This window comes from Falco rusticolus, chromosome 5, assembly GCF_015220075.1.
Source record: "Falco rusticolus isolate bFalRus1 chromosome 5, bFalRus1.pri, whole genome shotgun sequence".
Taxonomy (NCBI): domain Eukaryota; kingdom Metazoa; phylum Chordata; class Aves; order Falconiformes; family Falconidae; genus Falco; species Falco rusticolus.
Window position 1 is genome coordinate 14448921 of NC_051191.1, and position 27611 is coordinate 14476531.

At 50.1% G+C, this 27611-nt stretch overlaps 2 protein-coding genes and 2 long non-coding RNA genes across 7 annotated transcripts in view; all 4 read left to right on the forward strand.

Moving 5' to 3' along the window:
* Window positions 1-5722, forward strand: part of LOC119148277 (deleted in malignant brain tumors 1 protein-like) — a 48581-nt gene extending 42859 nt beyond the window's left edge. The window contains exons 28-33 of the mRNA XM_037388245.1: window positions 164-190; window positions 1919-2248; window positions 2634-2963; window positions 3425-3754; window positions 4273-4602; window positions 5453-5722. Of these exons, the coding sequence (XP_037244142.1) occupies window positions 164-190; window positions 1919-2248; window positions 2634-2963; window positions 3425-3754; window positions 4273-4602; window positions 5453-5487 (1382 nt within the window). The 3' untranslated portion in view covers window positions 5488-5722. The remainder of the gene's footprint in view (window positions 1-163; window positions 191-1918; window positions 2249-2633; window positions 2964-3424; window positions 3755-4272; window positions 4603-5452) is intronic.
* Window positions 5723-6680: 958 nt separating this feature from the next.
* LOC119148412 (butyrophilin subfamily 2 member A1-like) lies at window positions 6681-17531 on the forward strand. Of its 4 annotated transcripts, XM_037388528.1 has the most exons (13): window positions 6684-7016; window positions 7093-7238; window positions 8699-8773; window positions 9517-9789; window positions 10421-10519; window positions 11198-11224; window positions 11989-12015; window positions 12931-12957; window positions 13499-13525; window positions 15082-15108; window positions 15850-15870; window positions 15991-16017; window positions 16765-17531. In XM_037388528.1, the coding sequence occupies exons 2-13, from the start codon at window positions 7220-7222 to the stop codon at window positions 17232-17234; spliced, it is 1119 nt and encodes a 372-aa protein (XP_037244425.1). In that variant the 5' UTR covers window positions 6684-7016; window positions 7093-7219; the 3' UTR covers window positions 17235-17531. The 4 variants fall into 4 exon arrangements, with proteins under 4 accessions (XP_037244428.1, XP_037244425.1, XP_037244427.1 ...); XM_037388530.1 differs by lacking the exon at window positions 15991-16017; XM_037388529.1 differs by lacking the exon at window positions 7093-7238 and having other exon boundaries at window positions 6685-7016.
* Window positions 17532-18113: 582 nt separating this feature from the next.
* LOC119148442 lies at window positions 18114-22148 on the forward strand. Its single transcript, XR_005104383.1, has 2 exons — window positions 18114-21117; window positions 21980-22148. It is a non-coding gene; the product is annotated as an uncharacterized LOC119148442 (long non-coding RNA).
* Window positions 22149-25355: 3207 nt separating this feature from the next.
* LOC119148440 lies at window positions 25356-27330 on the forward strand. The gene is made up of 4 exons (XR_005104381.1): window positions 25356-25382; window positions 25636-25691; window positions 26475-26506; window positions 27061-27330. It is a non-coding gene; the product is annotated as an uncharacterized LOC119148440 (long non-coding RNA).
* The last annotated feature ends 281 nt before the right edge of the window (window positions 27331-27611 follow it).

A 27611-nucleotide genomic window follows, 5' to 3' on the forward strand; every position in this document is an offset into this window, starting at 1 on the left:
CACGCGGCAGGATGCGCAAAGCCCGTTAACATCCAGATTTAGGAGCAATGATGGGAGTGCGCAGAATTGTTCCCCTTTCCCGGCATTTTGCCATCCTGCGTCTCCACGCTCTGCAGAATTCCCCCCAAATTGGACTAATATTCCCAATTTTTTCTGCTTTCAGCTCTCCTGGCCGGAGTCCTGCAGGCAGGTGAGTGAGTGCGGCAGGGAGCAGAGGGTGAGCATTGTCCTAAGACATTGTGGAGAATGATGCCGCGTCCGATCTGGGAATTTAGTTGTGTTCCTGCGGGGGGGGGAAGCACTTTCTCTGGATTCACTGATGGAGAAGACCTCCTGGATGATCTCCTGGATATCTGGGGAGGGGTACGGGGTGGGGGTGGGGGGGAAGGAGTGGTGCTGCCCCAAAATATTGGCAAACCAGACGCTGGTTGGAGCAAACTTGAACCCCAAATGGGGATATTTTCCACACTGGGGGCTGATCTCCATGGAGCAACGCCTGGTGTCCCCTTGGCTCTGTGGAGGTGACTCAGGGATTCAGTCCCGGAATTTTTCCCACTGCAGCATCCCAGATCCGTGCCAAGGGATAAGGGTATCCCGAGGGGTTTGGTTCTTCTTGTTAAGGTGGCAGGGTTGCGGTCAGAGATTCGGAGCCAGGTTTTGGGAAGGATCGTGTGTCTTGGTGGATCCAACAAGCAGGAGTGGGACCGAGGATCCTTCCCACTCCTGTGCTGAGGATTCGTGACAGCGCCCAGTAACTGCTGCCGGTAGCTGGGCAAACCTGACCCTTCCCTTAGGGAATGGGGAGAAAGGTCCCAGTTTTCTCCTCCCTCTTTCCAGTCCTTGTAGGAACGTTTCCTGTGGGACACAATCCTTAATTACAGGGAAAATTACCCAGATGCTGATTAGCAGGGTAGGTCTGGGGGGGCTACACCTCTCCCTTTGCGGTCAAAAATGAACCCGGTGGTTTGTATCCCAGAACAGATTTTGCTGTTCCCGACTCCAAAACCAGTTTGCAAAGGTTTGGGATGCTAGCCTACCATCCCAAAGATTTGGGATGCTGGAATACCATCACTAAGATTTCGGATGATAGCTTACTATCCCAAAGATTTGGGATGATAGAATACAATCCCAAAGATTTGGGGTACTAGAATATGATCCCAAAGACTTGGGATGCTAGCACACCCAGTTCTCAAAGATTTGGGATGCTAGAATACAATCCCAAAGATTTGGGATGCCAGAATAATTTCCCAAAGATTTGGGATGCTAGAATGTAATCCCAAAGATTTGGGATGCTAGAAAATGGTTGCAAAGATTTGGGATGCTAGCTTACTATCCCAAAGATTTGGGATGCCAGAATAGTCCCAAAGATTTAGGATGCTGGAATATGATCCCAAAGATTTGGGATGCTAAAATACAATCCCAAAAATTTGGGGTGCTAGAATACCATTGCAAAGATTTGGGATGCTAGGGTATAATCCCAAAAGTTTGGGATGCTACAACACCCAGTTCCCAAAGATTTGGGATGCTAGAATACAATCCCAAAGATTTAGGGTGCTAAAAAACCCACCCAAAGATTTGGGATGCTGGAATACTCAGTTCCCAAAGATTTGGAATGCTAGAATACGATCCCAAAGATTTGGGATGCTAGAATACGATCCCAAAGATTTGGGATACTAGAATGTAATCCCAAAGATTTGGGATGCTGGAATGTAATCCCAAAGATTTGGGATGCTGGAATATGATCCCAAAGATTTGGGATGCTGGAATACCATCCCAGGGATCTGGGATGCTAGCATCCCATCCCAGATCTTTGGGATGCTTCTCTTCCTCCCGGTTGGACAATAAAGGCACCTCTCTGGGGTGAGAGCACTGTCTCCCTCATTCCCTGCCTTCATCCCAGGGTCTCTGCTCTCTCCAGAAGATGTAGCCCCCACCAGCCTGGATATCCGCCTGGAAGGTGGCCCCAACCGCTGCTCTGGAAGAGTTGAGGTGCTCCACGAGGGCATCTGGGGCACCGTCTGCGATGACCGGTGGGATTTACGGGAGGCCAAGGTGGTGTGCCGGCAGCTGGGCTGCGGGACGGCGCTCTCGGCACCTCGGGAATCCAAATACGGAGAAGGGCAAGGCCAGATCTGGTTGAGCGACCTCAACTGCACGGGGAAGGAGGCGTCCCTCACCGAGTGCGAGGCGAAGGCGTGGGGGGACAACGTCTGCAACCATGTGGAAGATGCCAGTGTGGAGTGCTCAGGTAACTCCCAGGGGTCTTCTCCTGCCAGCCCCATGCAAGCTGGGGTGCAAAAAAACCCATCCTGTTGGGACGTCGGGGGTGCAGGATGACTTTGTTGGCTCCAGCTTCCTCCCCCGCTTGACCTGGAGAAGTTGTATCCCTGAGATGACCCCATGGGTGTGAGCAGATGCAGATTGTCCTCTTGCTTCCCTGTCAGCCTCCATCCTGATCCTATTTTCTCTTTTGGCTTTCCTTCTTCAGCCAGAAGTTAAGAGGAGAGCCTTTGAGCTGCTTCCCTTGGGATGAGCAGAGGTCCTTCTGGTGCATCATGGGACATTCCGCTTCCTCCAGGTGATACTGGCACGGAGACTCATCCCAAACCATCTCCCTTGTTCCTTTTTGACAGGAACAGAAATACCGGAGCCGGGACCGATCCGGCTGGTGGGAGGCCCCAACCGATGTGCTGGAAGGGTTGAGGTGCTTCATGAAGAGCAGTGGGGCAGCGTGTGCCATGACGACTGGGATCTCAATGATGCCCAAGTCGTCTGCAAGCAGCTGGGCTGTGGCGATGCAGTGCTGGCACCCATCGGGGCCAAGTTTGGACGAGGGTTGGACACCATCTGGTTGGATGATGTGAACTGCACGGGGGGGGAAGCTGCTCTCGCTGACTGCCCAGCGAGGCCATGGGGGGAACACAACTGCTACCATGGAGAAGATGCCAGTGCGATTTGTGCAGGTAATCAATCCGTTCTCCAAGCTTTGACCTACCACGCGTTGGGTGTCCTCAACAGTCAATGTGGGCATGACCTTGGGCAGGAACAAGGCCTTCCTACGGAGCACTCTCCTACTAGAGTAGGTGGACTTAATGGTCCTACTGGTGACTTGGGCTCCTTACACCGTGGAAGGAGTCTTCAGATTGGGAGGTTCTCCCCTCCTGGTAGCCTGGGCTTCTTACACCATGGAAGGAGTCTTCAGATTGGGAGGTTCTCCCCTTTCCACTAGCTGGGGTGCTCTGTGGTCATTCTTCTTCAGCTCAAGCTTGACTTTTAAGTCTACCGTTGAGCTTCTTGCTGGGACAGTTGTATGTCGTGTGTGTGGAGGAGGGGCTGCTGTGGGTGGAGGAGGGCTGGGATGCTTGGTGGAGAGGAGGAACATCAACACACGGTCTAAGTGTGCCCTCTCTGGATGCGTCTGCAGACTCGGGCATCACCGTCTCCACCTCGGTCCGTCTGGTGGGTGGACCCCACCGCTGCTCTGGAAGAGTTGAGGTGCTCCACGAGGGCATCTGGGGCACCGTCTGCGATGACCGGTGGGATTTACGGGAGGCCAAGGTGGTGTGCCGGCAGCTGGGCTGCGGGACAGCGCTCTCGGCACCTCGGGAATCCAAATACGGAGAAGGGCAAGGCCAGATCTGGTTGAGCGACCTCAACTGCACAGGGACGGAGGCGTCCCTCACCGAGTGCGAGGCGAAGGCGTGGGGGGACAACATCTGCAACCACGTAGAAGACGCCAGCGTGGAGTGCTCAGGTAACTCCCCCCCCTCCATGCCCCATCCTGCATGTTGGATGGGCAGATCCCACCACACGCATCCCCCCTCCTGCCACCATCAGGTCCTGACCCCTGTGCAGCTCCATGAGTGCCTGCTGGTAGGATCGGGGGGGGATGAAGCTGGTTAACTGATCCCATCGCTGTGGCCAGCCCTTGGCTGGTGACCCAGGGAGGACACATGGATGCAGCTGACCCAGGGGGAACGTTAAATCCTCTCCTACCTGAGGCTGCTCTGCTCCCTTGTCCCACCACTGGGCTTTGGGGTGGTTAGCATCAGCAGACTTCTTGGAGAAGACACAGAGTAGAGCCTGAAGCCATCAAGAAACCCTGGAAGTCTTCCTCCTGCCCTTTCCCCACAGCTGCCTTCCTCTCCACCACAGCCCACCTCCCCTGTGGGCTTGGAGACACGGAGCCTCTGCTGAGCCGACCTGCTTTCCGCCAACGGTGGGATGCGTAGGATGCTCCTTTAACCTTTATTTTTCTGGGTGTTGCTGCAGAGGTGGATATTCCCGAGGAAGGACCGGTCCGGCTGGTGGATGGTCCAAATAAATGTGCTGGGAGAGTGGAGGTGCTCCACGAGAACCGGTGGGGCAGCGTGTGTGATGACCACTGGGACATGAAGGATGCCAAGGTGGTGTGCAAGCAGGTGGGCTGCGGGTCACCGCTGTCGGCTTTGGGAGGCGCTCGCTACGGGCGAGGCTCGGACATCATCTGGCTGGACGACGTGGAGTGCGACGGGACGGAGAAGAGCATCTCCGACTGCCCGGCCAGGCCGTGGGGCGAACACAACTGCTATCATGGGGAAGATGCTGACGTCATTTGTGCAGGTGACTACCTGAAGTGACACGGGGACCACAAACACTTCCAACAGGTTGGGTGGCAGGAGAAGGAAGAGGAATCGTGGGAAGACTCCGCCCCAGCTCAGGATGATGCAGGGGGATGGATCCAGCAGGGAGCCACAAGGGATGTAGAGCATCTGCTCAGGATGGAAGTGGTGGGACCAGCCGGTGGGAGAGGAGCAGTGGTCGAGCAGAGGGAAACACGCTGGTGGCAGCCTGACTGTGGGGTGGATCCTGCTGGGGAGATGCTGGCAAGGGGATTTCAGCTCCCAAAGGGCAGAAAGAGGGCAGGTGGGGCAGTCTTTGGGTCAGGGGGTGATGATGAGCATCTCTGGGGGCAAGAAGCCTCTGTGATGGTGCATCATCAATACTCAGTAAACCTCTGAAGCTCTTGGGAGCCCTTCTTCACAGGGAGCGTGACTTCCCATGCCCTGTTTCTTGGGAGAGAAGCTCGGCCAGACCTTTCATGGGGGAAGCGGGGAATCCCTGGGTGTCTGGCTGGTGCCACCATGGAGGAGCAGGGCTGTAGGGGCTTGGATTTCCCCTGGGCGCTACATGGGGGGTCACTGTCAGGACCACATGCTGCAGACCCTTGGATCAAGCACCTCGTTGTGCATCAGGGGCAGGGGCAGCGGTTGATGCAGTCCTGTCCTGGCTCCCTCAGGACCCTGCCTGAAGCTCAGGTGTTGGGTTCCTGACAGCCTCAAATCTCTGGGTATAACCCGACTTGTGGACCTTCTTCAGAAGCAGAGTCCTTGTCACTTCTAGCAGGTAGTTTTGGTGTCAGAAAATTCGGGGGAGCAGGATTTTCCCATTACCTTGCTCCCTTTCTCCACAGCCAACAAGAACCTGGAGGAGCCAGAAGCACCATGAGTGCCACCAGCCCACGCTCACCTTGCAGCAGGGAGATGGGCCAGCAGGATTTGGCAGAGGCGGCAACGGGCAGGGATGGAACCATCAATGCGCCGTACCAGGAGCTGGGATTTGGGAAAACCATTCTCTCTCATCCTTTGATCTCGGCTGTAACTGCCCTGATGGGAAACCCAACCCAACACATTATTGCCAAGCAAATGTCACAAAATACCAATAAAATTCCCTTAAAACTGAACATCTGGCTGTCTCAGAGATTGCTCGTGGACCTCCGCTCCCTGGTGGCGAGCTGTTGATCCACCAGGATGAATATTTATGTGATGGATGAATGCGATGGGTATTTATCCCAACGGTGTCCCACCTCAGGTGTCCCACCTCAGGTGTCCCACATTTACCTCCACAACCGTGGAGAGCCTTGGGGTGTGGACATCACATCACACAAGCTTCTCTCAGAAGGTTTCTCCATCCCTCCTTAGCGGGGGGACGATGACCTGCCCCCCAAAGGGGACAAATCCACCCTTTTCCCTCTTCCCTTTGCCCACAGACCAAAGCTGGTGCTTTACAGGTGGAGAACTTTCCCTTTTGGTGATGTCCCATGAAGACTTGGCCTCCAACTCATTTTTTTTTTATGTGGTGGTTTCCTCCTTTCCAAAAAGCATTGTGCTTCATGCCTGCTGGCACAAATGCTTCAAGCCCAGCAAACCAGAGCAAAATTCTTCACATGTCTCCATGTTCGGTGGCCAGCTCAAGGCATCCCCAATTCCTCGGGATCTGATGGGATCCCCACCACCACCCCAGGCCACCCAGTTCCACAAGCAGGTCTAAAGCAGCTCATATCATCATGGTTTTGGGAGGTTCCCCCAGTTCAGGGTGGCTCTGGGGACGCAGAAAGGAGGTGAAGCTGGAGGTGACCTGAGTACAACGCAGAGCATCGCGCGGACTCGCAGGAATGGGATGTTCAGCTGCGTGTCTACTTTGATTTAATTTTATTTTTTTTTTCAGGGTGGGACACAGTCCAGCCACCTACTTTTACCTCCAGGTCTTCTGCACCTGTCCTTGCATGAGTACTTTGGAACGAAGGCAAACATCAAGCAGCTACCAGGGTGGTTAAACAACGCGTGTTTTACAACCCGATCGATAACAGCCATTCCTTTTCCCAGTAACGATTCTGCTTTTAGATTAACTGTAAATTATTGGCCAACCCTACTGGTTTCTTGGGGTCCACTTCCCACAGCTCTCTGAAGTTTTTTGAGGGCTCTTTACGCTTTTTCCTAGTCACCGTAGTGTATTTGACCAACAATAGCATAAATCCCCAGCCCCAACTGTTTTTATTTTCTTTTGCTCTCACTGTACCACGTTGCAAAAGTTAATGGGTAACCCTTGGAAGATCAAAGAGTTGGTTTTATGGTCAGGATTGCGGCGGCTGAGCAGGTCTAAAGGTGACAGCAGCCAGCTGAGTGTTGCCAACAGGTGTAAGCACCTGCAGGCAGATTTCTTCTGTGTTGCTGGGACTCCAGGGTGGTGAAAACCAGGTTGGTGTTTCTCTTTTTTTGAAGAAATGTTTTATTTGGCTGCTCCTCCAGGGAAGAGCTCCAGATGTTTTCTTAGCCCTCTGGTTCCTGCAGGCATTGCGTTGGGTTGGGTTGCGTTGGGTTGGGTTGCAGACATTTTCGGCGTTATCCTGAAAGATCTGTGAATTAATCCTGGTGAAGCTCTGCTTTGGGTGGATGTTTTCATGGTGAACTGCTGCTTGGGTGAGAGAAAAACCCCAAACGTACCTTAATACCCACCCGTCCTGATGCCGTGCTTACTGTTGGGTTTGGCTTTGTGGTTGCGTAGGGTTGGATTTCATGGAGAGCAATCCATGTTCGGACAGTGGGATGTGGGATGGGGACAGACCCTTTGGGAAGTCCCAGATGAGCACTGATACCGTGCAATGGCACAGATCCCTTACTCCACGTCTCCTTTCTGTGGTTTTTTGTTTGTTTGTTTGTTGGGTATTTTTGTTGGGTTTTTTTCCTGTGGGGTAATGCATTAGTTTCATTTTTGTTGTTCACCCTTCTCTTTGCCCTTGCTTGGACCTTCTGCACTTGGTGTGCAGTGGTTTTCTCCCTGTTTGAGGTGTTTGTTGCAGGCTTTATATTTGCTGTGATCTTGGCTTTGCAGTCTCAACAGAGCAGTTGCCAGGCACTTGCTGTTAATTTTCACGGCACTTTTTTTTTTTTAATGTGTTTTGCAATATGTTGTGCTTTTTCTTTCCTCTCCGCTTTCCTCTCCGCTTTCCTCTCCCCTTTCCTCTCCCCTTTCCTCTCCCCTTTCCTCTCCGCTTTCCTCTCCCCTTTCCTCTCCCCTTTCCTCTCCCCTTTCCTCTCCCCTTTCCCCTTCCCTTCCCTTCCCTTCCCTTCCCTTCCCTTCCCTTCCCTTCCCTTCCCTTCCCTTCCCTTCCCTTCCCTTCCCTTCCCTTCCCTTCCCTTCCCTTCCCTTCCCTTCCCTTCCCTTCCCTTCCCTTCCCTTCCCTTCCCTTCCCTTCCCTTCCCTTCCCTTCCCTTCCCTTCCCTTCCCTTCCCTCTTCTCTCTTCTCTTCTCTTCTCTTCTCTTCTCTTCTCTTCTCTCTCTTCTCTTCTCTTCTCTTCTCTTCTCTTCTCTTCTCTTCTCTTCTCTTCTCTTCTCTTCTCTTCTCTTCTCTTCTCTTCTCTTCTCTTCTCTTCTCTTCTCTTCTCTTCTTCTCTTCTTCTCTTCTTCTCTTTCTTTTTTCTATTTTTCCTTTCCATTTTCCTTTCCTTTCCATTTTCCTTGCCTTGCCTTACCTTTCCACCCCACCCCACCCCACCCCACCCCACCCCACCCCACCCTTTTCCTCTCCATTCCTTTTCTATTTTTGACCACCCATTCCCTGGAATCCCGAGCATCTCAGCTCTGGTAGCTGGTACTACTGGTGCGACCCGTGCCCGGCCAGCTCGGGAATCGCTCACTTCTTAATAGCCGAGGGCTGTTGGTGGTGTTCGAGGGTCTCCATGACCACGAGAACCATCACAAGACTTCGCTAGCTGCTGAGTTGCTCCCTGGGCTTACCAGGGGTGCAGTAGGCATGGGGGTGATGCATACAAGAAGGCACCAAGACCTCAAAGTCAATGGGGGTTTGACGGAACTCAACCGCGCAAGACCCCACGTCATTTCTCTTGAAGTCAAATGTTGGCATTTGTCTTCCCCATAGGTATGGGGCTCTCAGGCCAGGTGACGGCAGTCATCTTCACCTTCGTGTTGGTTTCTCCACATCACCCCACCGCAGGTAGTTTTGCTCGGCCGTGGTTTTGTTTCCCTTTGTACTAAATCCTTTCCTGAGACAACGAACAGGTTTGAAGCGTCGGTCCCCCGCGACTTCCTTCTCAACTGAAAGAGGTCCAGATTTAGGTGATTCCTTTGGATATCGTGGTGCTGAGATATGCAGTGTGCTCAACTGCAAATGTTCGCATTGACTACAGGGGAGCTGTACAGTCAACAGGAGAAGACAGGCTCTCCCGGAGCGTAATATGTCTGATTTATCTCCAATTCCCATCTTCCCAGGGAATTAACTCTTCTGTAGGGAACGTGGTTTCTCCATGTTTTCTCTACAAGGTGACTGTGGAGATACTTATCTTTTAGAGGGCTAAAGCACGCTGAGATGGGCATACCTAGATAATACCGCCATCAACACTACAAAGGGAGGCAGTAATTTTGACTCTGATGGGTTGGATGACAGTCATTTGAAACGAGGATGGCTTTTAACAACTGCAAACGCCCCTTTGCTTCTCTTTATTTGTTTTGTTTCTATATTTCTGTAAATATTTCTGTATTTATGAGAGAGCTGCCACCGCCGATAGGAGCTGTGGGAGGGCATTGCTGAGCTCGTAGGCGATGGGCTGCAACTTTGGCAGGGAAAGCGGTTGTAGGGCATCCTAAATCCACAATTTCTCGTGGATTTCTTCCCCTTTAGCCTCTAAACCCACTGTGGCCGCTAAGCACAGCTCCCCCGTTTGTCTCTCTCCTCCGTAGGTGTTGGCCATGACCCGTTGCTTGTCTTGGATGGTTACGAGGACAGCGGTATTCGAATGAAATGTTTCTCCGAGAGGTTGTTTGCCCAAGTCCAGCTGTTGTGGACAGATGGTAGAGGAGACAACGTTACCGGAACTCCTCTCACCAGTGGTACCACCACCGGTAACGCCGGCAGCTCCATCATTCTAAAACCAGGATCTGGAAACTCTATGTCCTGCAAAATAATTGATAAACTGTTGAAAACATCCACAGAGTCTTCTGTCGTTATTGCGGGTATGAGCGAAGAGCTATGAGTCCTTGAGACCTATGAGGAAAAATAATGAGCATGTCGGGCAGGTTCCTCCAGGAACCCAAATTTCTGGTGGAACAGAGTCATCCATTTTCATAATTTTTCTTCTGTGATGCTTCTTGGCCTTTGCACCGTGAGTTTCCACGGGTGACTCCTAAACGCTGCCGAAATATTAATAACAAAAGCAGCCTTCCAGGGGTGTGAAGCCATCGGGGTGGAAGGAAACCTCGTTCTTGGGTAGTGTAAGGATGGAGGATGCTGGTCCCTCTTCCTTCTTCTCTTCTCTTCCCATTGCTCTAATGCCCAATGCCAGCAGTTCATGAAAATTACTGATGGTGCTTCATAAAACACCCAGTAATGGTCCCAGTGAACTGCTCCTACAGGTGCCTACAAATGAAATTTAGACCCAAATTTCCAAATTCATGGAAATTAGAGTGGGCTTATTAGACCCAAATTTCCTTCGTGGAAATTATGTGGGCTTAATTGGGGAATTTTTTAACTAATGAATGGGAAATTACGCTTTAGTGGGTGCGTCATCAAAGTGTAGAGGATACACTTTGTGTAGGCGATGGGCTAGTCCAAGGAAAACCATTGACCCTCTGAAATAATTTGCAGATGTCTTCTTCCCTGCCACCTCCCCTTGGCTGACGGCGTTTGTCATGCTCCTGCTCTTGAGCATATTCCTGGTGATCGCCGCGATTTATAAGCTCAGAAGTAAGTCCCGCTCCTGACACTCAAGTGAGGGATGCTTCATCCGATCCCGTTGAAAGACGATGTCACCGTGTCATTACAATGCTGGTTCCGGAATTATACAGGGAGGGGGGGAGTGGATTACGAGCATCACCCCCTTGATGCTTCAGCCGCAGCTTTTTGCTGTATTTTTCCTTTCCTCGCATATTCCTTTTCCCGCATCCCTCACCTACCCCAACGCCTCGGCGTATCAACCTGTGCAATCACATTTATCGCTGCAAATTAACTTACTACCCTAGTAATTAAAGGAAGTGCAAGTTAAATTATTGATGCAGCTTAATCTGGCTATTGAAACAAAGCGATTCTTGTGGGTGACTGAAATATTGGTGAACCCAGCGGTACCCGCGGGCTTGATTTATTTGCAAGCCATTTAATTGCTTTTAAGCTGTTTCCTGACACCGATGCGTTGCTGTGACAGCATGCCATGTCTGAGTTATTTCTGCTTTCAGCATCGCTGATTTTTATTCCTTAAATTGCGTAGGATTTATAATTTTCATGGAGGATGTAGAGGCAAACCAAGACTTTTGACATTGTCTCCCTCACCGAACATGAAATTTACAAAAGTTTATTTTGAAAACCTATAGGCAAGGTGATAGTAACGTAATGTTTTCCTTCTCTATCCCTCTCCCTCCTCTCACTCAGAGAACGAGAAGACGATCACCCGCGAAAGTAAGTCTGATACCGTACATACAAGGTGCGTTAATGCTATAGGTCATCGTGAGCGTCATGAGAAATAGGCGCAACGCTAGAAATGGTGGCCAGTGGTATAAACCGTGGGGCTAATTAGCTGTATTACTAAGACTTAGCGGTATAAACTGTGGCATAATCAGTTATATGCCTAAGACTTAGCAGTATAAACCATGGGGCAATTATTTGTATTCCCAAGACTTAGTAGTATAAACCATGGGGTAATTAGTTATATTCCTAACACATAGCAGTATAACCCATGGAGTAATTAGCTGTATTCGGAAGACTTAGTGGTATAAACCATGGGGTAATTAGTTATATTCCTAAGACTTAGTGGTACAAACTGTGGGGTAATTAGCTGTATTCCTAAGACTCCAAGAGGTTGGGATTTTGGTGGACCTTACCTCCTGTAGGCTCCGGCTTGGGTGCCTTTGGGCAGTAAGTTGCCTTACGTGCAGCTGATGCAGAAAAACCGTCCCACGACTGATTCCTGATGAGAAATGAGGAGGAAACAAGATGTCACAGTGTGTTTTATGCTTGATCCATACATGCGTATGTATATAATATAGATTATATTATATACATAATTTCTTTTAATATACATTTTTATTTCACGTATGTATATAATATATGTATGTATATAATATGATGACAATTTGTCAGGGCTTAATCACTTCTGTAGAGTCTTTAAAACTGAAGTTTTGAAGAATTGCTTTCAGGGTGTAAAAATATTTCTTTCTCCACAGAAAATGCGCAAATGGAAATCAAAAAAGGTAAGCAAGAGGGTTTTATTTTTTTCCCCAGTGACTTCTCTCAAGAAATCTCTCCGATTCTTTAGAACCAGATAAAAACTGAGCTGAGGAAATACCAGTAACTGGTTTGCTTTTACAAAATTAAATTTCAAAAATACCATCGCGATATTTCCATGGGTTGATAGACATTTTATATATATAAATAGATATAAAGTGTGTTTCTATATATAAATAGATAGACAAAATTTATATATTTATCTATTTGAATATATTCAAATTATTTGAATATACCCAAATTATTTAAATATATTTAAACATACCAAATTTTAAAAAATAGTTTTTAACATACCCGAATTATTTAGATCTATTTAAGTAATAGAATATATTGAAGTATATAAATATATATACAGATAGTATATGTGTTGTATATGTAAATATATATTTTAAAATTTATTTATATATACAACACTTCTATATTGACCACTTAAAGATAATTGATGCCTACCACAAAGATGACTAATTCTGTGGCGGTTCGATCGCTGGCTGGAATTTGAGGTTGCCAATCATTTTGATTTTTTTTTTCAATTTACATTTATTTCTACAATTTTATGCATCAAATTGTGTATAAAATATTCTTATAAAGGCTGGTTAGGACAGTAGAAAAGTAGAGAGATTTTTTCTAATTTTTTGAGATTTATATTAATTTTATTTATATGATTTTATTTATAAATTTTCATATGAAATCTGGCTGCCTTATAGCAGGGGGAAATTCGGTCATTTTTGTGGCGCTCAGACAATTTCACTTGATCTCAGCTCTCGCTATACAGGACAGAGGGGAACAGATTGAAAACCTAATGCGTTTGCATTGAAAAAAAAACAAACAAGTGGAAATAGTGTTTTAATATTTAAATTAAATAAATAAATTATCTTTTTCAGAGATTGAGGAACTCAAGGAAAAACTGGGTAAGAGCATCTTTTTGTTTCCTTGTCATGTTGGGTTTGAGCATCCCTTGGGTGGAAGAATCCTCTATATTTCCAAAAATTACATTATCGTGAGGGCCCATAATTAAAAATGTCCGCCTGGTCTGGAGTTTTTGATTAAATTAATGATCCCTGGTGTCATTATCTTCAACATCACCTGGTTTTGGCTGGTGGATGTGACATCTGTGGTCTAAGCTAATCATCTAGACACCTTCTACAGGGTGGGGACCTTCAGAGGACAATTTATCTCCCCCCTCCCCCCCAGTCTGGAATTTTTTAATATTCCAAATATATTTTTTTATATTCTGAATTTTATGCGGTTTTGAATTTATTACTATTATTAATGCCCAGCCTCATTATTGTGTATGTATTGTGTATGTGTTGTGTATTTATTATGTACAAATTATGTATGTATTATATATGTATTAATATGTTCTTTACCACTGAAATTCTCCATCACGTTCTGTGAGTTTTTGCCTTGGAAAATGTCGCATCCTCTGCTATTTCTTCCTCTGTTTTTCAGCTGAGGAGCAACAGAGGTGCCAGAAGGGTAAATAATTTTTTTTTTTCCTACTCTGCACTAGTACTATACGTTATTTCTTTAATCATACCCTGAAAGATGCTTGGCAGGTGGCTGCTCCAATAAATAGCAGTGTTTTACGGGATTTGGGATATTAGAGTTAGAAAAATCTCGCGGAGCTTGACATTTGCAAAGGTGAGCTCCCCTTTTCCAATTAAAAAAAAATAATTGAAAATTTGTGTTATGTGTATGTGTACAGTCCCTCTCCTTTTATCTATATATCTATGGAGAGATATATAGATATATTTATCTATATATCTATATATATACATTTATATCTCTCTCTATATATAAATATGTAGATAATTTATCTACATATCTCTATATAGACATTTATATCTCTCTATATATAAATATATAGATCTGTTTACCTATATATCTACATAGACATGTATATATCTCTCTCTAAATATATATATATTTATATATGTATTTATATATATAGACATTTCTATATAGATATATTTTTAATATATATACACATTCATATATCTCTATAAATATATAGCTATATTTATATATATATATATACATAGGCATTTATATCTGTCTCTCTATATAAAGTTTTTTTTCCCATGGCTAGCAAATATTTAAGTGGAACATTTTATTTATTGCATCTCAGAATGAAGTGATGATAGGAGGATTTGATTGCAGCATTAAAAAGATTATAACAGGGGAAACCCCCCGCACAAATCCTGTGTATATCTGAAGCTATAGGGTTGGAATCGCCCCCTTCTTGTGTCGGGTGTTTTCCTTTATTTATTTTGTCATGGTTTATGTTCAGGAATGTTTGTGCAAGATGTTATTTAATACCAGAGAAAACATATGTAATGCAGGTGTGGTTTTCTATGCAGATAAACAGGTTTAGCCTATAGATATATTAACATATATATAAAACCAGCCATGCAGATTAATCCTGTATGTATTCATATATATAAAACCAGAGGTGTGATCAGATTCATCCCATATGTATTAATAGGTATGAAACCAGACATATAAATAGATTAATCCTATACATATTCATATATAAAACCAGACATGTAAACAGATTAATCCTATATGTGTTAATATATATAAAACCAGACATGTAAACAGATTAATCCTATATGTATTAATATATATAAAACCGGATATGTAAGCAGATTCACCCTATACTTATTAATATATATGAAACCAGCTATATAAGCAGATTAATCCTATATGTATTCATATATAACGCCAGGTATATAAACAGAATAATCCTATATGTATTTATATAGATAATCCCATATATAAAACCAGATTAATCCTACATACATATATATTATATATATATACATTTTATATATATATATTAGTGTTCCACAATGCATAGTGCACTCGCTATGTATATATATACACACAGAGATATATGTGTGTGTGTGTTTATATATGTATGTGTGTATATATATGTGTGTATATATATATAAAATTATAATTATAATTATAATTATAATTATAACCCACCTGCTTGAGTTGTCCTAACTTTTAGTTTTCTTTCCTCGCAGAAAGTCAAGACATGTCTGCCACAATCGGTAAGGATATCACCCTCAGTCCTTAAAGATCATTTACATTGTGATTAGAAACATCACCCACAGCTGGCCCCGCTCCCACCGAGGGCTGCGCAGCACTGCGTCCCTCGGCATGCCGACACTTTGTTGTCCTTAAAATATTTTTTTTTCTGGGCACAGCCTTGGAATGCAGAACATCTGAACAAGGGAACATCATGTCAGCCCTTTGAGGTTTTATTTTTTGCTGTAGTTGAATCGAAAACAGATTTCCCTTCCTACTAAAAAACTGATATCTTTGAAAGCCAGGAGTAAAACTCCATGTTTTTAGAGTTGTTTCACCTCCTGGCCATGTGAAGCCTGGGGTTGTCACTTGACGGGGTCGCAAAGCACGGCCACAGTTCCTGGGGGGCCAAATTCAGCCCACCTGGCTCCTAAGTTCAGGGCACCAAGGCGCTGCTCCTGGCTCCCTCGTCAGGAGGTGAAGGCGCCCAAGAGTAGGCCTCTACCAACTGCGTAGGTGGCTGCAAGGGCGGGGAAGAACCATTGTTCCAATGGGTTGTCCTTCTCCCCCTGGCCCCACGGGGAGCCCCGATGACCACTGTGAGTTGAGAGAACCTCCACCCGCCCGAGCTCAGCTAGCAGCCTTCCCTGAGCCCTAGGCCAGCTGATAATTAATGTACTCTTAGGAGTGCTCTCATTAGCACCGATACCCCACGGGAGCGCCTCGCCGTGCAGGAGGATGATACCGATTTCTGTCTTTTTCAGAAAAACTCCAGAATGAAATGGGTGAGTCGGAGACTGAAAAGCCACTTGGTCATGTCTGTGCCCCTCCAGCCCCCTGCGCGACCCAGATTAGTTACTGCCGCGTTCTGCCCTAATTGTAATTAACTGTTTCTCTCCTGGCAGAGTTCAGGAGGGCCCAAAGCAAGGCAGGTAAGCCCAGCCTCGCCCGCCACTCACCTCACGGCTCATGTACCTACCAGGGCACATCCCCTGTAGCACGAGAAAGCCACAGGCTGCCAGAATTTGCTTTTTTAATTTTCCTTTTCTCTTTTTGTTCCTTTTTTAATTTTCATTTTTCTTTTTGCTTTTTATTTCTTTTTTCTTTTTTTGATTTTCCTTTTTTCTTTTTGTTCTTTTTTCATTTTCATTTTTGTTTGTTTTTTCTTTTTTCTATTTTCCTTTTGTTTCTTTTTTCTTTTTTCTTTTTCTTTTCTTCAATTTTCTATTTTCTTTTTGTTTCTTTTTTCTATTTTTATATTTTCTTTTTATTTCTTTTTATTTTTTCCTATTTTTATATTTTCTTTGTGTTTATTTTTTATTTTTGTTCCTTTTTTCATATTAACTTTTCTTTTTTTGGTTTTTTCTTTTATCTTTTTTCTATTTTCTTTTTGTTTCTTTTTCATTTTTATATTTTCTTTTTGCTTCTTTTTTCTATTTTTCTATTTTCTTTTTATTTCTTTTTATTTTTCTATTTTTATATTTTCTTTGTCTTTCTTTTTTAATTTTTCTTTTTGTTCCTTTTTTCATTTTTATTTTTTTGGTTTTTATTTTCTATTCTTTCTATTTTCTTTTTTTCATTTTTTCTTTTTGTTTCCTTTTTCTTTTTTCCTCCTCCACCACCCCCTCTTTTCTTCCCTTTTAACCCCTTTCCCTTTCTTCCTTTCCCCCTTTCCCAAGTCACCATCACCCTGGATGAGACCTGCCTCCATCCCAACACCACCAGTAAGATGTACCACCAACCCACACTCTCCAGCCACCACGAGATCCCACCCGACACGGTGGTGGTGGCCACCGAAGGCTTTTCCGAGAAGAAACATTACTGGGAAGTGGAGGTGGGGGACAAACCGGAGTGGGAGCTGGGGGTGGTGCGTGAGGATGTCCGGTGGAAACTGCGGAACAAAGCCAAGAGTACTTTCCTGGAGGGGAGCTTATTCAGTCTCCAGTTTTCCCAGGGAGAGTACAGCTTGACCGGTGGGAAGGTGGTAGGAAGTCGCATCCCCTGCAGGGTGGTCGGCGTTCTCCTGGATCAGCAATCAGATATCCTCTACTTCTTTCACGTTGAAGAAAAGTGCCACCTTGCGTTTGTCCCTCTTAATTCTTCCGGGAAATTCTACCCGTTCTTCAGCTCAGGCTCCAATGGCAAATAACCAGGAGCATGCTCTCTATAAATCAAAAAACATTAATTACCCTCTCTATGACACCCTTCCACAGGACCAGGAGGAGATTAATAAATTAACCAAATAGAAAATCGCAGAGGATGTGAAAGCAGACAGAAAGGGGGAAAAAATAATAATTATATCAGCTTTTAAAACCATGGTCAAGACAAAAATCCCTGGAGTATTCCTTAGGGACCCATCTTGTACAAAGAATTAATGTTGTAAAAACCCAGACCTGTGAAATATTACAGTTTTATTCCGTTTTACCTGAAATAAAGAATCATTTATATATTTCAGTGTTTGTGGCACTTCTTATATATTCCTTTCTGACCAATAAACCCATTGGAACAGTATCCCAGTGTCCTGGTTTTGGTGGAGATAGGGTTAATTTTCTTCCTAGGATGTGGGTTGAGAAAACACTGTTAATTACACGATGTTTTTAATTGGTGCTAAGTCGTTTTTAATTGGTGCTAAATCGTTTTTACACTGAGCCCAGGACACATCTGCTTCTCCACCGCAGCAATGCAGAGATGCCAGGTAGGCTCAGCATCCTGCCAAACGTTAGTGCACACCTGGAACATGTGCCCCCTCCTTTAACTCTTCCTGCCCTAAACGTCCCAATGAGCTGCAGGGTCACGATGATAAAAGACGCCGCTCTTTTCCTTCCAAAAGACGTTTTATTCCACTGCTGGATATGGCAGCGGCAGGACAGGTCTTGCCCAGCACTGGCGGTGGCGCTCAGCCCGAAGTCGGTGGAGCGCTGGGTACCACGTGCGTTGCCGGCAGAGGGAAAGGCACGACATCCCCTAAAGTGCCGTTATCCCGGAGCAACTGAATGCGCTGATATCCTGGTCAGGAATGAAAGTTCACTGACGAGCTCCAGGCGAGGTATCCCTGCTTCCAGGTGAGCTGGCAGAGACGGGAGGCTCAACGCTCGGTGTGCCAGGAGGCCACCTATGTCTCCGTGGCCACCCAAGGGCTCTTTGGCCCTAGAGGCACACATCCAGCCCGTGAAACACAAGAGGAAGGTGCTGGGGGACGCCAGGGCAGCCGCAACTGCCAGCCCTTCGATGCTGCTGCCAAAATCCCTTTGGGCTTCCCCCTGCCGCCCTCCGGGGCTGCTGCGAGTCCTTTCTTGGCTCGCCCAGAACGCCTGGCCCTGCCTTAGATGCCTTGGGCTTGCGAATCAGGAGGGAGGCGAGGCTGGATGATGCGCTGGCCCCCGTCAGGTTGGACGGTGGGGTGGGTCCGCTGGCTGGTGGCCTCTATTGCGGGGTGGCTGTGGGTGCCAGTGAGACAGGGACCCCCTTCCCCCTCCAAAGCCGCTATTTCGACTGGAAGTGGGGTGGTGCGCTCGCATGCGTCTTGTCCGTGCGCTTGGGGTCTCCCAGCCTGGATTTCAAAACCAGACCTCAAGCTTGTGCACCTGCCTGCCCTGGCTTGGACTAAGGGGGGGAGGAAGGTGTTGCAGCATCACAAAGGCACCTAGAGGTACCTCAGCTTTCCAGGTGGGGAGGGTTTGTCACCTGTCTGCCTCCCCCTGAAATGGCCCAGGGATTACAGAGTCATAGAAGGATCCTCAAGGATCATCTGGTCCAAGCTTTCTTGGTAAAAGCCTGTTGTAGACAAGATCCTGGAATTGTAGAATGGTTTTGGGTTGGAAGGGACCGTAAAGATCCTCTAGTTCAAACCCCCAGCACCCTGCCCAGCCAGATCCCAGGTATTCAGCGCTGGGGAATTCACCACTTCCCTGGGGAGCTTATTCCAATGGCTGATTGCTCTTAAAGTGAAATATTTTCCTCGTCTCCAGTTGGAATCTCCCCAGGAGTAACTCGGTACCCACTCACCGTCGTCTTTTCCACGAAACTCCTGGTAAAATGGGAGTCTCTGTCTTATTGTAGCCACACCTCAAGGACTGGAACACAACGAGCAGGTCTCCCCGAAGCCTTAATTTTCTGAGGGCTGAATAAATCCAGTTCTCTCCCCCTTTCCTCACGTGCTGGGCTCCTTTTGATCACCTTGAGGACCCTTCTCCGGACCCTCCAGCCTGTCCATATCCTTTTTGTATGGTGAGGACCAAAACTGGATGCGGTATTCCAGGGGTGGCCTGACAGGCGGTGAGTAGAGTAGGATAATGACATTTTTATCTCTGTTAATGATGCCCTTGATGCACCCCGTTGGCTTTCTTTGCCTCAGCGGCACGTTCTTCCCTCCTATCGAGCTTGTTGTCCCACCAGGACCCCCAGATCCCTTTCCACAGAGCTGCCCCCCACAAGCCAGGTAGATCCCAGCCTGTCCTGCGCACCGGGATTTTTTCCCAAGTGTAAGACCTTACATTTGTCTTGGTTGAACTTCAGAAAGTTTTTCTTAGCCCACCCTTGCAGCCTGTCCAGGTCTTCCCACAGGGTGGCTCTCCCGAAGTGTCTTCTTCCCTGCTCCCTGTTGGTAAATTTCATCCCGGCGTACTTGATCCCATCACCCAGATCACTTAGGAGGATTCTAACCAGCGCTGGGCCCCGTATCACGCCCTGTGGGACCCCACTTGTGACAGGTACCCCCCAAAAAACACCTTCCCCTCCATCCATCTGCTCACCCATCTGCAAGGGGACTTGGGGAGGGCTTAGTCTCGATGTTGGGGAGAAAGTGGAGTGAGGTCCCAGAGGTCCAGCAAGGATCTCCAGTGGTCTGCGTCTTCTCTAGCCTTGAAGAAGCTTTGGAGAGGTGGGGAGAAAAGGGAAACCAAAAGCTTTAAACAGCAGAAAACAGCCACAGTTCATCCCAGAGCACAGCTGGTGCGGAAATGTCCGGCGTGTTTGGAAAGCGTGGCAGCTCGAAGGAAAAATGCCAGCACCAATAAGCCGTTTTAATGCTCATTTTCCCAAGGTGCATCCAAACTGGTCCAAGGGGGAGCGGAGCAGTTACAAGGGATGATTTATTTCCTACCACAGCTCTTTTTTTTTCTTGTTACAACCCGATAAAACTCATGAAAGAAGGGCCAGGGCTTGTTTGCCTTCTCGAAACTGCCTGAGAGCAAGCTGAGGTTTGCTGCGGAGTCACGTACCGCCGACGTCCTGGGGCTGGAGAAGGTTTAACCATGCGACCTCAAAGCCCCTGTGCTGTTGTGGTGCTGGGAGGGGGGTGCTGGGAGGTTTGGCGGGTGGTTGCAGCTCGGGGCTGAGCTGGGAAGGTGGAACCTGATGGGGTGCAGGCAGCTGAACTGCAGTTTGTTCCCTGGCTCCATCCTTCTCTCCAGAGGGTCCTGTTGACCCCGTCGGTCCTTTCCCTGCCTGGCAGGGGGATGCACGGTTAGCATCAGGCATGCAGGATTTGTGCCCGAGGATGAAGCTGCTTTGGGAAAATTTTATTATTGGGGGTTGGGGTCAAAGCTCCCATCCTGAGCTCCTCAGCATCCTCTTGTGGATGCTCTGTGAGTCTGGAGAAGGGCAGGGGTGGGGGTTGGATGGAGACATCCAGGAGGAATGTTTGAAGGGTGGGCTGCATGGTCACCGTGCTGGTGCCAGAGGTGTGCGAATGCTTAGGGCATGGGTGGAAAAGACGGAGCAGGGCTCCTGGGTTGAAGGAGTCTAAGTAGCAGGGAGAAAAATAAAAAATAAATAATAAAAACAAAAAGAGTCTGGAATAATGCTTGATCTTCCAACTTGAGCAGGTGGCCTTGGCTGATGGTGCTCTCGTCATCAGCTTTGGATCAGTCCTTGAGATTTTTAGGAGAAGTTCAGCACCTGGAACAACAAACTCACCCAAAACGGGCTTGGGGTGATGCCAAGCAAAGAGGCACGAGGCAGCAAGGCTGCGCGGTCGGGAAGGAAGGCTGGGAGCCAACCTGGTGATCGGAGGCTGGGAAGCAAAGCTGGAGGTGATGCCTCGGCACCGAAACGGGCTGGGGAGGGAGAAGAGCGAGGGGAAACCTCTTCCACAGGTGTAGCTCGCCAAGGAACATCAATCCTAGGAGAGCTATTGCATGGAAAGCTCCAGCAAACATCCCAGGGGATCTGGTGTAGGCCAGGGAGGTCTCCAAGCAGGTTGAATCCTGCTGGAGCATCATCCCTCGCCAGCTGGGAAGCCAGAGGGGATGGGACGCATGAGGGATGCAGCCACCTCCACCTGCATCTCATCCAGGCAGGGTATCCGCAGTGGCTTGGTGACCACGGTGCGTAAATTGGGGTGCATTAATTAGGGTGCTGGCACCCCAATTAACACCTTCCTCAGCCGGTTGGGAAGATGCAGCTCGTCTGCTTCACCCTCCAGCATAGAAGCTGGGGTGACAGCCGTGCAGAGAGCTCCTTCAGCTCCCAGCCCTCTGCCCTCCCCCACATTTGGGGTATTTTTGGCCCCTTGGCTTGCAGATTTGCAGCTGCTGCTGCTGTTTCCAGTTTTGCTTCAAGCCCAGCAAAGCATGGTGGGGACAGGCGTCTTTCTGGGGGTGCTGGTAGGTGGATGCTGGGGAACAAGAGAGGAAATCTCATTTCTAAATATAATTATGAGAGGCCCGGCCACGCTCGTCAGCGCTCTGACCAAAGGCTCGTGCGGTCGGTTTCTGAGTGTGCAGAGCTTTTTTTTTTTAGAGTGAGGTCACCCAGAACCCAGCGACTGCAGCGAGGAGCAGTGGCTGAGGCGAGCTCATCCTTCCCGGTGGGATCCATGGTCCTCTGATGGGAAGCTGATGGAAGATCTATGCAAGGGCTTGTCTAACCTTCATTTTTCATTTTTTTACGCAGAGAAGCTGTGCGTAACCCCCTTACGCATCTGTCCTGGTTTGGGGCTGGGAACCAGCTTGAAGAGCCCACCAGCTCCACGTTTCTTAGCAGCAAACCCAAATTGTCACTTCACATCCCCTGTGGTGCAACAGAAGGGTGATAAAGATATCTATATATACATCAAAAAATATCTATGGCTGCTTTGTATCCTTTTTTTTTTGGTAGAACTACCGCTCCTGTTCTCTGTTGAGCGCCCAGAGAAACGCTCTGGTGTGTGTGGCAGGGTGATGGAGCGAGCTTTGTAGTGTTTATCATCCCAAATTGAAAGGAAAATCCCTTTCCTTGTGGTGATGGCAGGCGTCACCTTGGGCATGAAGGCGGTTTCTGCAGGGAGAGGTGGCACTTGGGAAGTTGGGTGTCTTTTCCTTGGGGTGCGGAGCTCTGGGATGGGTTAAGGTGGAGACAAAAGGGCAAGGACACCTGGGGAATAGGGAGAAGGGTCCAGAAGAGATGCCCTGCCTGACACGGGAGGCATATGGGGCTATGGGTGAGCGAGGCCATGCACTGGGAAACACAATCCCACCCAAAACAGCCTTGGGGAGCGTCAAGGAGACCGCGGAGATGCAGAATGAAGAGGCAGGGGTGGGAAGGTTCTCTCCAAGCACGGACTGGGTGATGGGGACCTGGACCTGGATCTCTGGATGATCCAAAACTCTCCCTGCCCCACCGTGCAGGTGCCAGCGTGACCACCCAGGACATCGGCAGCTCCCCAGGTGATGGTGAGCATCGGGTTGGGTCCAGAAATGAGCTGTGGAGGGGGAGATGATGAGAAAGGAGAGGGGTTTGGTTCCCTGGGGACAAACCCTTGGAGAACAGACTCTTTCCTGCCCAGTCCTTGGCACTTTGCAGCCCTGCTGCCATAACTGATGGCTCGTGGCATCCCTGCACCCCGACCTTCCCTCTAGAATGACCTGGGGGGTCCTCATTGGACCCTCGACTTCCCCTCTGCTCAGCCTGGCAATACAGCCCAGTACATGTCGTGACGGGGTCACCAGCACCCCCTGCACCCTCATCTGCAGGGATGAGGTGGAGAAGCACCCACAGTGGGTGTAGCATCTGCAGGGAGGCTGAGGTGGGGCCCCCACCTCTCCTGGTGGCCAAGGTGCTGCTGGCCACAGCTACACGGCACGAGCCGTCCCAGCGCGCTGCGAGGCACGGGGCCGGCAGGTCTTGGGGTGCTGCCCAGAGGAAAGGGGGTTCCTGAAGCCCCCCGAGAAATGCTGGGGCTGGGGGGATGCATCGGGCTGTCTCCTGCTGGCCCTGCCGTGCTGCTGCTGCTGCTGCTGGGTGGGTTGGGGAGGGTTTTGTTGGGGGGCTGGGGAGCGGGGCAGCATGGACGGGTGCTGGGCACGGGAAGCTGGGGAGGGGGTGTGAGGGGGAGGGGTGCTCTGGCAAGGGGAGGGGGTTGGGTCCTGCAGCCGGCGCGCTGCCATGGGCACGCAGCACATTTTCTGTGCTTCCCCATGGATGGGAGCATCCATCGGCGTCGGTGGGTGCCAGGGATCCCAGCCAGCGCAGCCAAGACAAGGCAGGGGGTGCGGGGCGGTGGGAAGCCAGGGGGCTGAGGGGCTGCAGAGGCGCGTGGGTGAGCTGGGTCACTGCCCCTCTAACCCAGCCCCTCTCCTCCCCCACACCGCAGGAGCCAGCGTGAGCGCCAAGAGCATCTGCAGCATCCCAGGTGATGCGGCTGGGATGGGGAAAGGGGGGTCGGCACGGGGTGGGAGAGGGGGTTTGCCCCCCGTGCGTGGAGCCTGGGGAGGAGGCTCCAGGAACGCTGCTGGGGCATCCCTGTGCCATCTCTCCAGGTACCCTCCCGGCTCCGGTCCTCTCACTCAGCACCTCCAGCACTCACGAGGGGGATTTGGTTTCGTTATGGTGCTTCGTTAACCAGCAATCTGATGCCACTCGAGTTGTCTTCTGCAAGGATGGGATGGAGAAGTACAGCCTGAGAGCTGACTGGGGGCAGCTGATGTACGTCATGGAGCTGAACGTCACCCTGGAGAGTGCGGGGTGGTACACGTGTGGGTACCAGCACAAGGATGAGAAGAACTGGGTGAGGAGCTCTGCCCTCAGTGTCCCCCGGCACGTGGCCGTCACAGGTGAGACACAGTGCTGGGACATGAGCAGGCATCACCATGGGACCCCAGATATGCCAGTGGAAGGTGGGGGGGGGTAATTCCCTATGGCGTGTCCACGGGTGCTTGGGATGCTGGAGGTCTGCGCGCAGTTCATCCCAGCCTTTGCTGCCGGAGAAACTCGACCCAGTGCTGGGCGAGCATCCAGCTCCTCTCCTGCCCCAGCATCAGGAACACGCATGCAGCGCTGCTGCTGCTGGTGCCAACCCCCAGCCCCAGCCATGCAGTTATTTATTTATCGCGACCATCAAAGATGGTGGGGCAGGTGTGCTTGTTGTGTCCCCGCAGTGGCTTCATTGTGCAGTTCCCAGGCGAGCTGGACTCTCACCCTGTCCCTTCCTCCCCCCAGGCAGCGAGTCCAGCACCCAGCGAGCACCCACAGGTCGGTCATCCCCCCCACCCTGCACACTCGGTGTCTCCCAGCATTGGAATGAGGGGAGGAGGGATGCCGGGGGGGGAGGGATGCCAAGGGACAAGGGATGCTGAGGGACGAGGGATGCCGGGCTGGTGACACCACCACACGAGGAGGTTCATCAGCTGGGATCTGGCCGCCTCTAAGGGCACGTCCTGACCTCTCCTTCCTCTCCGCGTGATGCTTCCTCTTCCCCAACACTTTCTGTTCCCCCAAGCTCCCGATCCCCTGCTCCACCGTGACTTAGGAATCGGGCTGGGACTGGCGGCTGCCTCCGTCCTCCTCCTGGCTGCCGTCAACTGCTGGATTCTGAAGCGAGGTGAGCAATTTGGGGAAACCGGGGGTAAATCTCGAGCTAAAACTGCACCCTGAGCCGGGGCTGCTGCTGGCTGACCCGTGCCCGTTTAGAATGGCCAGATCCTTGCCCCCCTTTCAGCGGGAAGCTGAGCCTTTTTCCCCTGGGGGGAGCAAAGGTGCTGAGATAAAGATGTCTTTACCTCTGGGGTGACATCGAAGCCAAAGCAGGCTGGCACATCCAAATGCCCCCCTGCCCCTGGCAGGCAGCTGCTCCCAGCCCCTTGGGCACGGGAGCCTCCTGGGTGGCCTGAGCAGAGCCAGCATCGCTCCTGGACACCTGGGCTGCCCACGGCTTGGGAAAAGCCAGTCTGGGAAATGGTATTCATGGCTGGGCTTGAAAATTCCCTCCGCGAGGGAGGTGTGGGGGTCGAGCCCATCGTCTTGGTGGGCTGTGAGGTAGCTCTGCCTCCTCACCGCTCCCTTTTGTCCTTGCAGTGGGCTGCAGAGAGAGATGCCGAAGGTGAGCAGCAATCCCTCCTGGCTGGGGGGCTTGGGGTGATGGAGACGGGGGCATCCCGGGCACCCTGGGGTGGTCCTTGGCCGAGGGCAGCACGGGCTGTGCCCGTGATGGAGGCAGGGAAGAGCAGGGCTTGCCCTGACCCTGACTCCAGCCGTGGCCCCGATGCAATTGCATCATCCCTTGCAATGACTCAGATGGCCCCATTGCAGGCAGGACACAGAGTCCGAAACCTTTTCCCCCTCCTCCCACCCAGGCAGCAGCGAGTTCCCAGCCACGAGGCTGAAGCAAGCAACGACAATGAAATACAGTGTGAGTACCACCTCCCCCACCCTGGGGGGACCCACGAAGGACCTTCCCCCTCCCCACGTGCAATCCCAGTGGGATGCTCAAAAATCCTGCTCGTTGAACCAGGGCAGAATCCCCCCAGCTGCATTGCACCCTGCTTCTTCCTTGCATGCGCAGCCCAGCTTCTGCCTGCAGAAAAAAGGTGACAAGAAGCGAGGGGAGCAACCCCACTTGCTGGCAGGGACTTGCCCGACACACTCCCAGCCCCCCGCTCTGCAATCCAGCCCCCCCTCCCCAGGCTTGCTGCTTAACCCACTCTGCCGCTCATTTCCAGACAATTTCTGCTCCGAAGCAGGGTGCAGCAGCACAGGAAGTGGGTGCATTTCTGGGTGTTGGTGGAGAAAAACATCTCGCTGCCTCTGAAACCACAGGCTGCAGTGACACAGGGGTGCTGCGGCTTGCGGGAGCGGGGTATCTCCCTGCCCTCGCTCTATTTGCAGGGTGACCTCGGTTTCCCACGCGGGGACAGAGAGGCAGACAAACGTTTGTGGATTGGGCAAGCGAGAAGATGCTGTGGGTCGGGGGAAGATGCAGCCAAAACCCAGCAGCATCCCTGCTCTGCACGCACAGGCGGGACGGCTGCTTGCTCTGCAGCCAGGAGGGGGGTAATTCGGGGGGGGGCAGGGCAGGTGTTTCATCCCTGACCCCCAAGGATACGCTGTTCAAAGCAGGGCGATGGTGGTGGGGGTCTTGTCCCACCCCAGCATGAGAAGCAAGGGCTAACGGCGCGGGTTTTGTCCCCCCCAGACGTCAGCGTTGCCTACATTGGGCGTCACAGGGTAAGTCGTGGCGCAGTTTTGGTGGCAAACGGGGGAGCGGGGTCCCCAGGGGTGGGATGTGCTGGCTGGGGTCTGTGCTGGTGGCTTGGGTGGGGTGGAGTCCCACGGCGCCACTGCCACCGGGAACTCAATGGATTCACTTGGAGAAAATGAGATTTCTTTCTGTGGCTGCCTGCCCCTGCCTCACCTGATGCCCCTTTCTGCCCCCAATAGCTGGCACCTCTCCAACAACAAGATGTATTTTCCACGAAGTCAATTTTATTTTATTTTATTTTTAATCCATTTCTTCCACAAACATTTCCCCTGGAAAATTAGTTCATGCCTAAACGCTTCTGTAAAATATCGGGGCTTTTCAAGCAGACCTGCCCCCAAATAAGCAATAAGGACCCAGCCAGAAACACGATATTGCCCCAAATCTGATACCATTTTTGCTACTTTGTGCACCCAGCCTGGTCTTCCAAAGCGCCTGGCTCCCTCCGATGCTCCTCCAGCCTGGGGCTGGGTGCTGGCGCCGGGCTTGCAGCCCACAAAAATAAACCCTGGCGTTTCTGCAGCCTCTCGTGCAGGCGATGAACACCACCTCAACCTACGCCACCGTGACCCGCTCCTCTGGCCAGCCCCGGTAACGCCCCGGCACTGGCAAAAACCCAGAATGATGGTGTTTGTCTTCCCACGTATCCACCACGTGTGATGGAGCCCGGCGTTCTCGGAGACGCCCGAACGCCCCTCTTGCCCGTGGGCAGTGGTGAATGAATTCCTGGGCTTGCTTCGCTTGCTTGTGCAGCTTTTTGTTTCATTATTAAACCGCCTTTATCTCGACCCACGCGTTTTGTCACTGTTATGCCTCCGACCCTCTGCCCCATCCCGAGGCGGCGAGCAGCAGTCGCGTTGCCGGCTTGGGTTACAGCACAACAGCCCAAAAGAAAAAGGAACATGAGCAGGTCAGAGGAGGAGAAGGAGGGCTCCAAGAGCAGGTACCCCCTGAAGGGCTGGCAGCCAGGGGATGACGGAGCAGGGATACCTTGGAAGGCAGCACAGCCCACGGAGGACCTGCAGGGGAGCAAGGGAGAGGCAAGGAGCGGCGCAGAGAAACCCCTCAGCCCCT

Bases quoted from the DNA above. Each gene is read 5' to 3' on its own strand.
- LOC119148412 (XM_037388528.1), top strand. The intron at 9,790-10,420 runs GTATGAGCGAAG...AATAATTTGCAG, and splicing joins GTCTTCTGTCGTTATTGCGG to ATGTCTTCTTCCCTGCCACC. The intron at 12,958-13,498 runs GTAAGAGCATCT...TCTGTTTTTCAG, and splicing joins GGAACTCAAGGAAAAACTGG to CTGAGGAGCAACAGAGGTGC.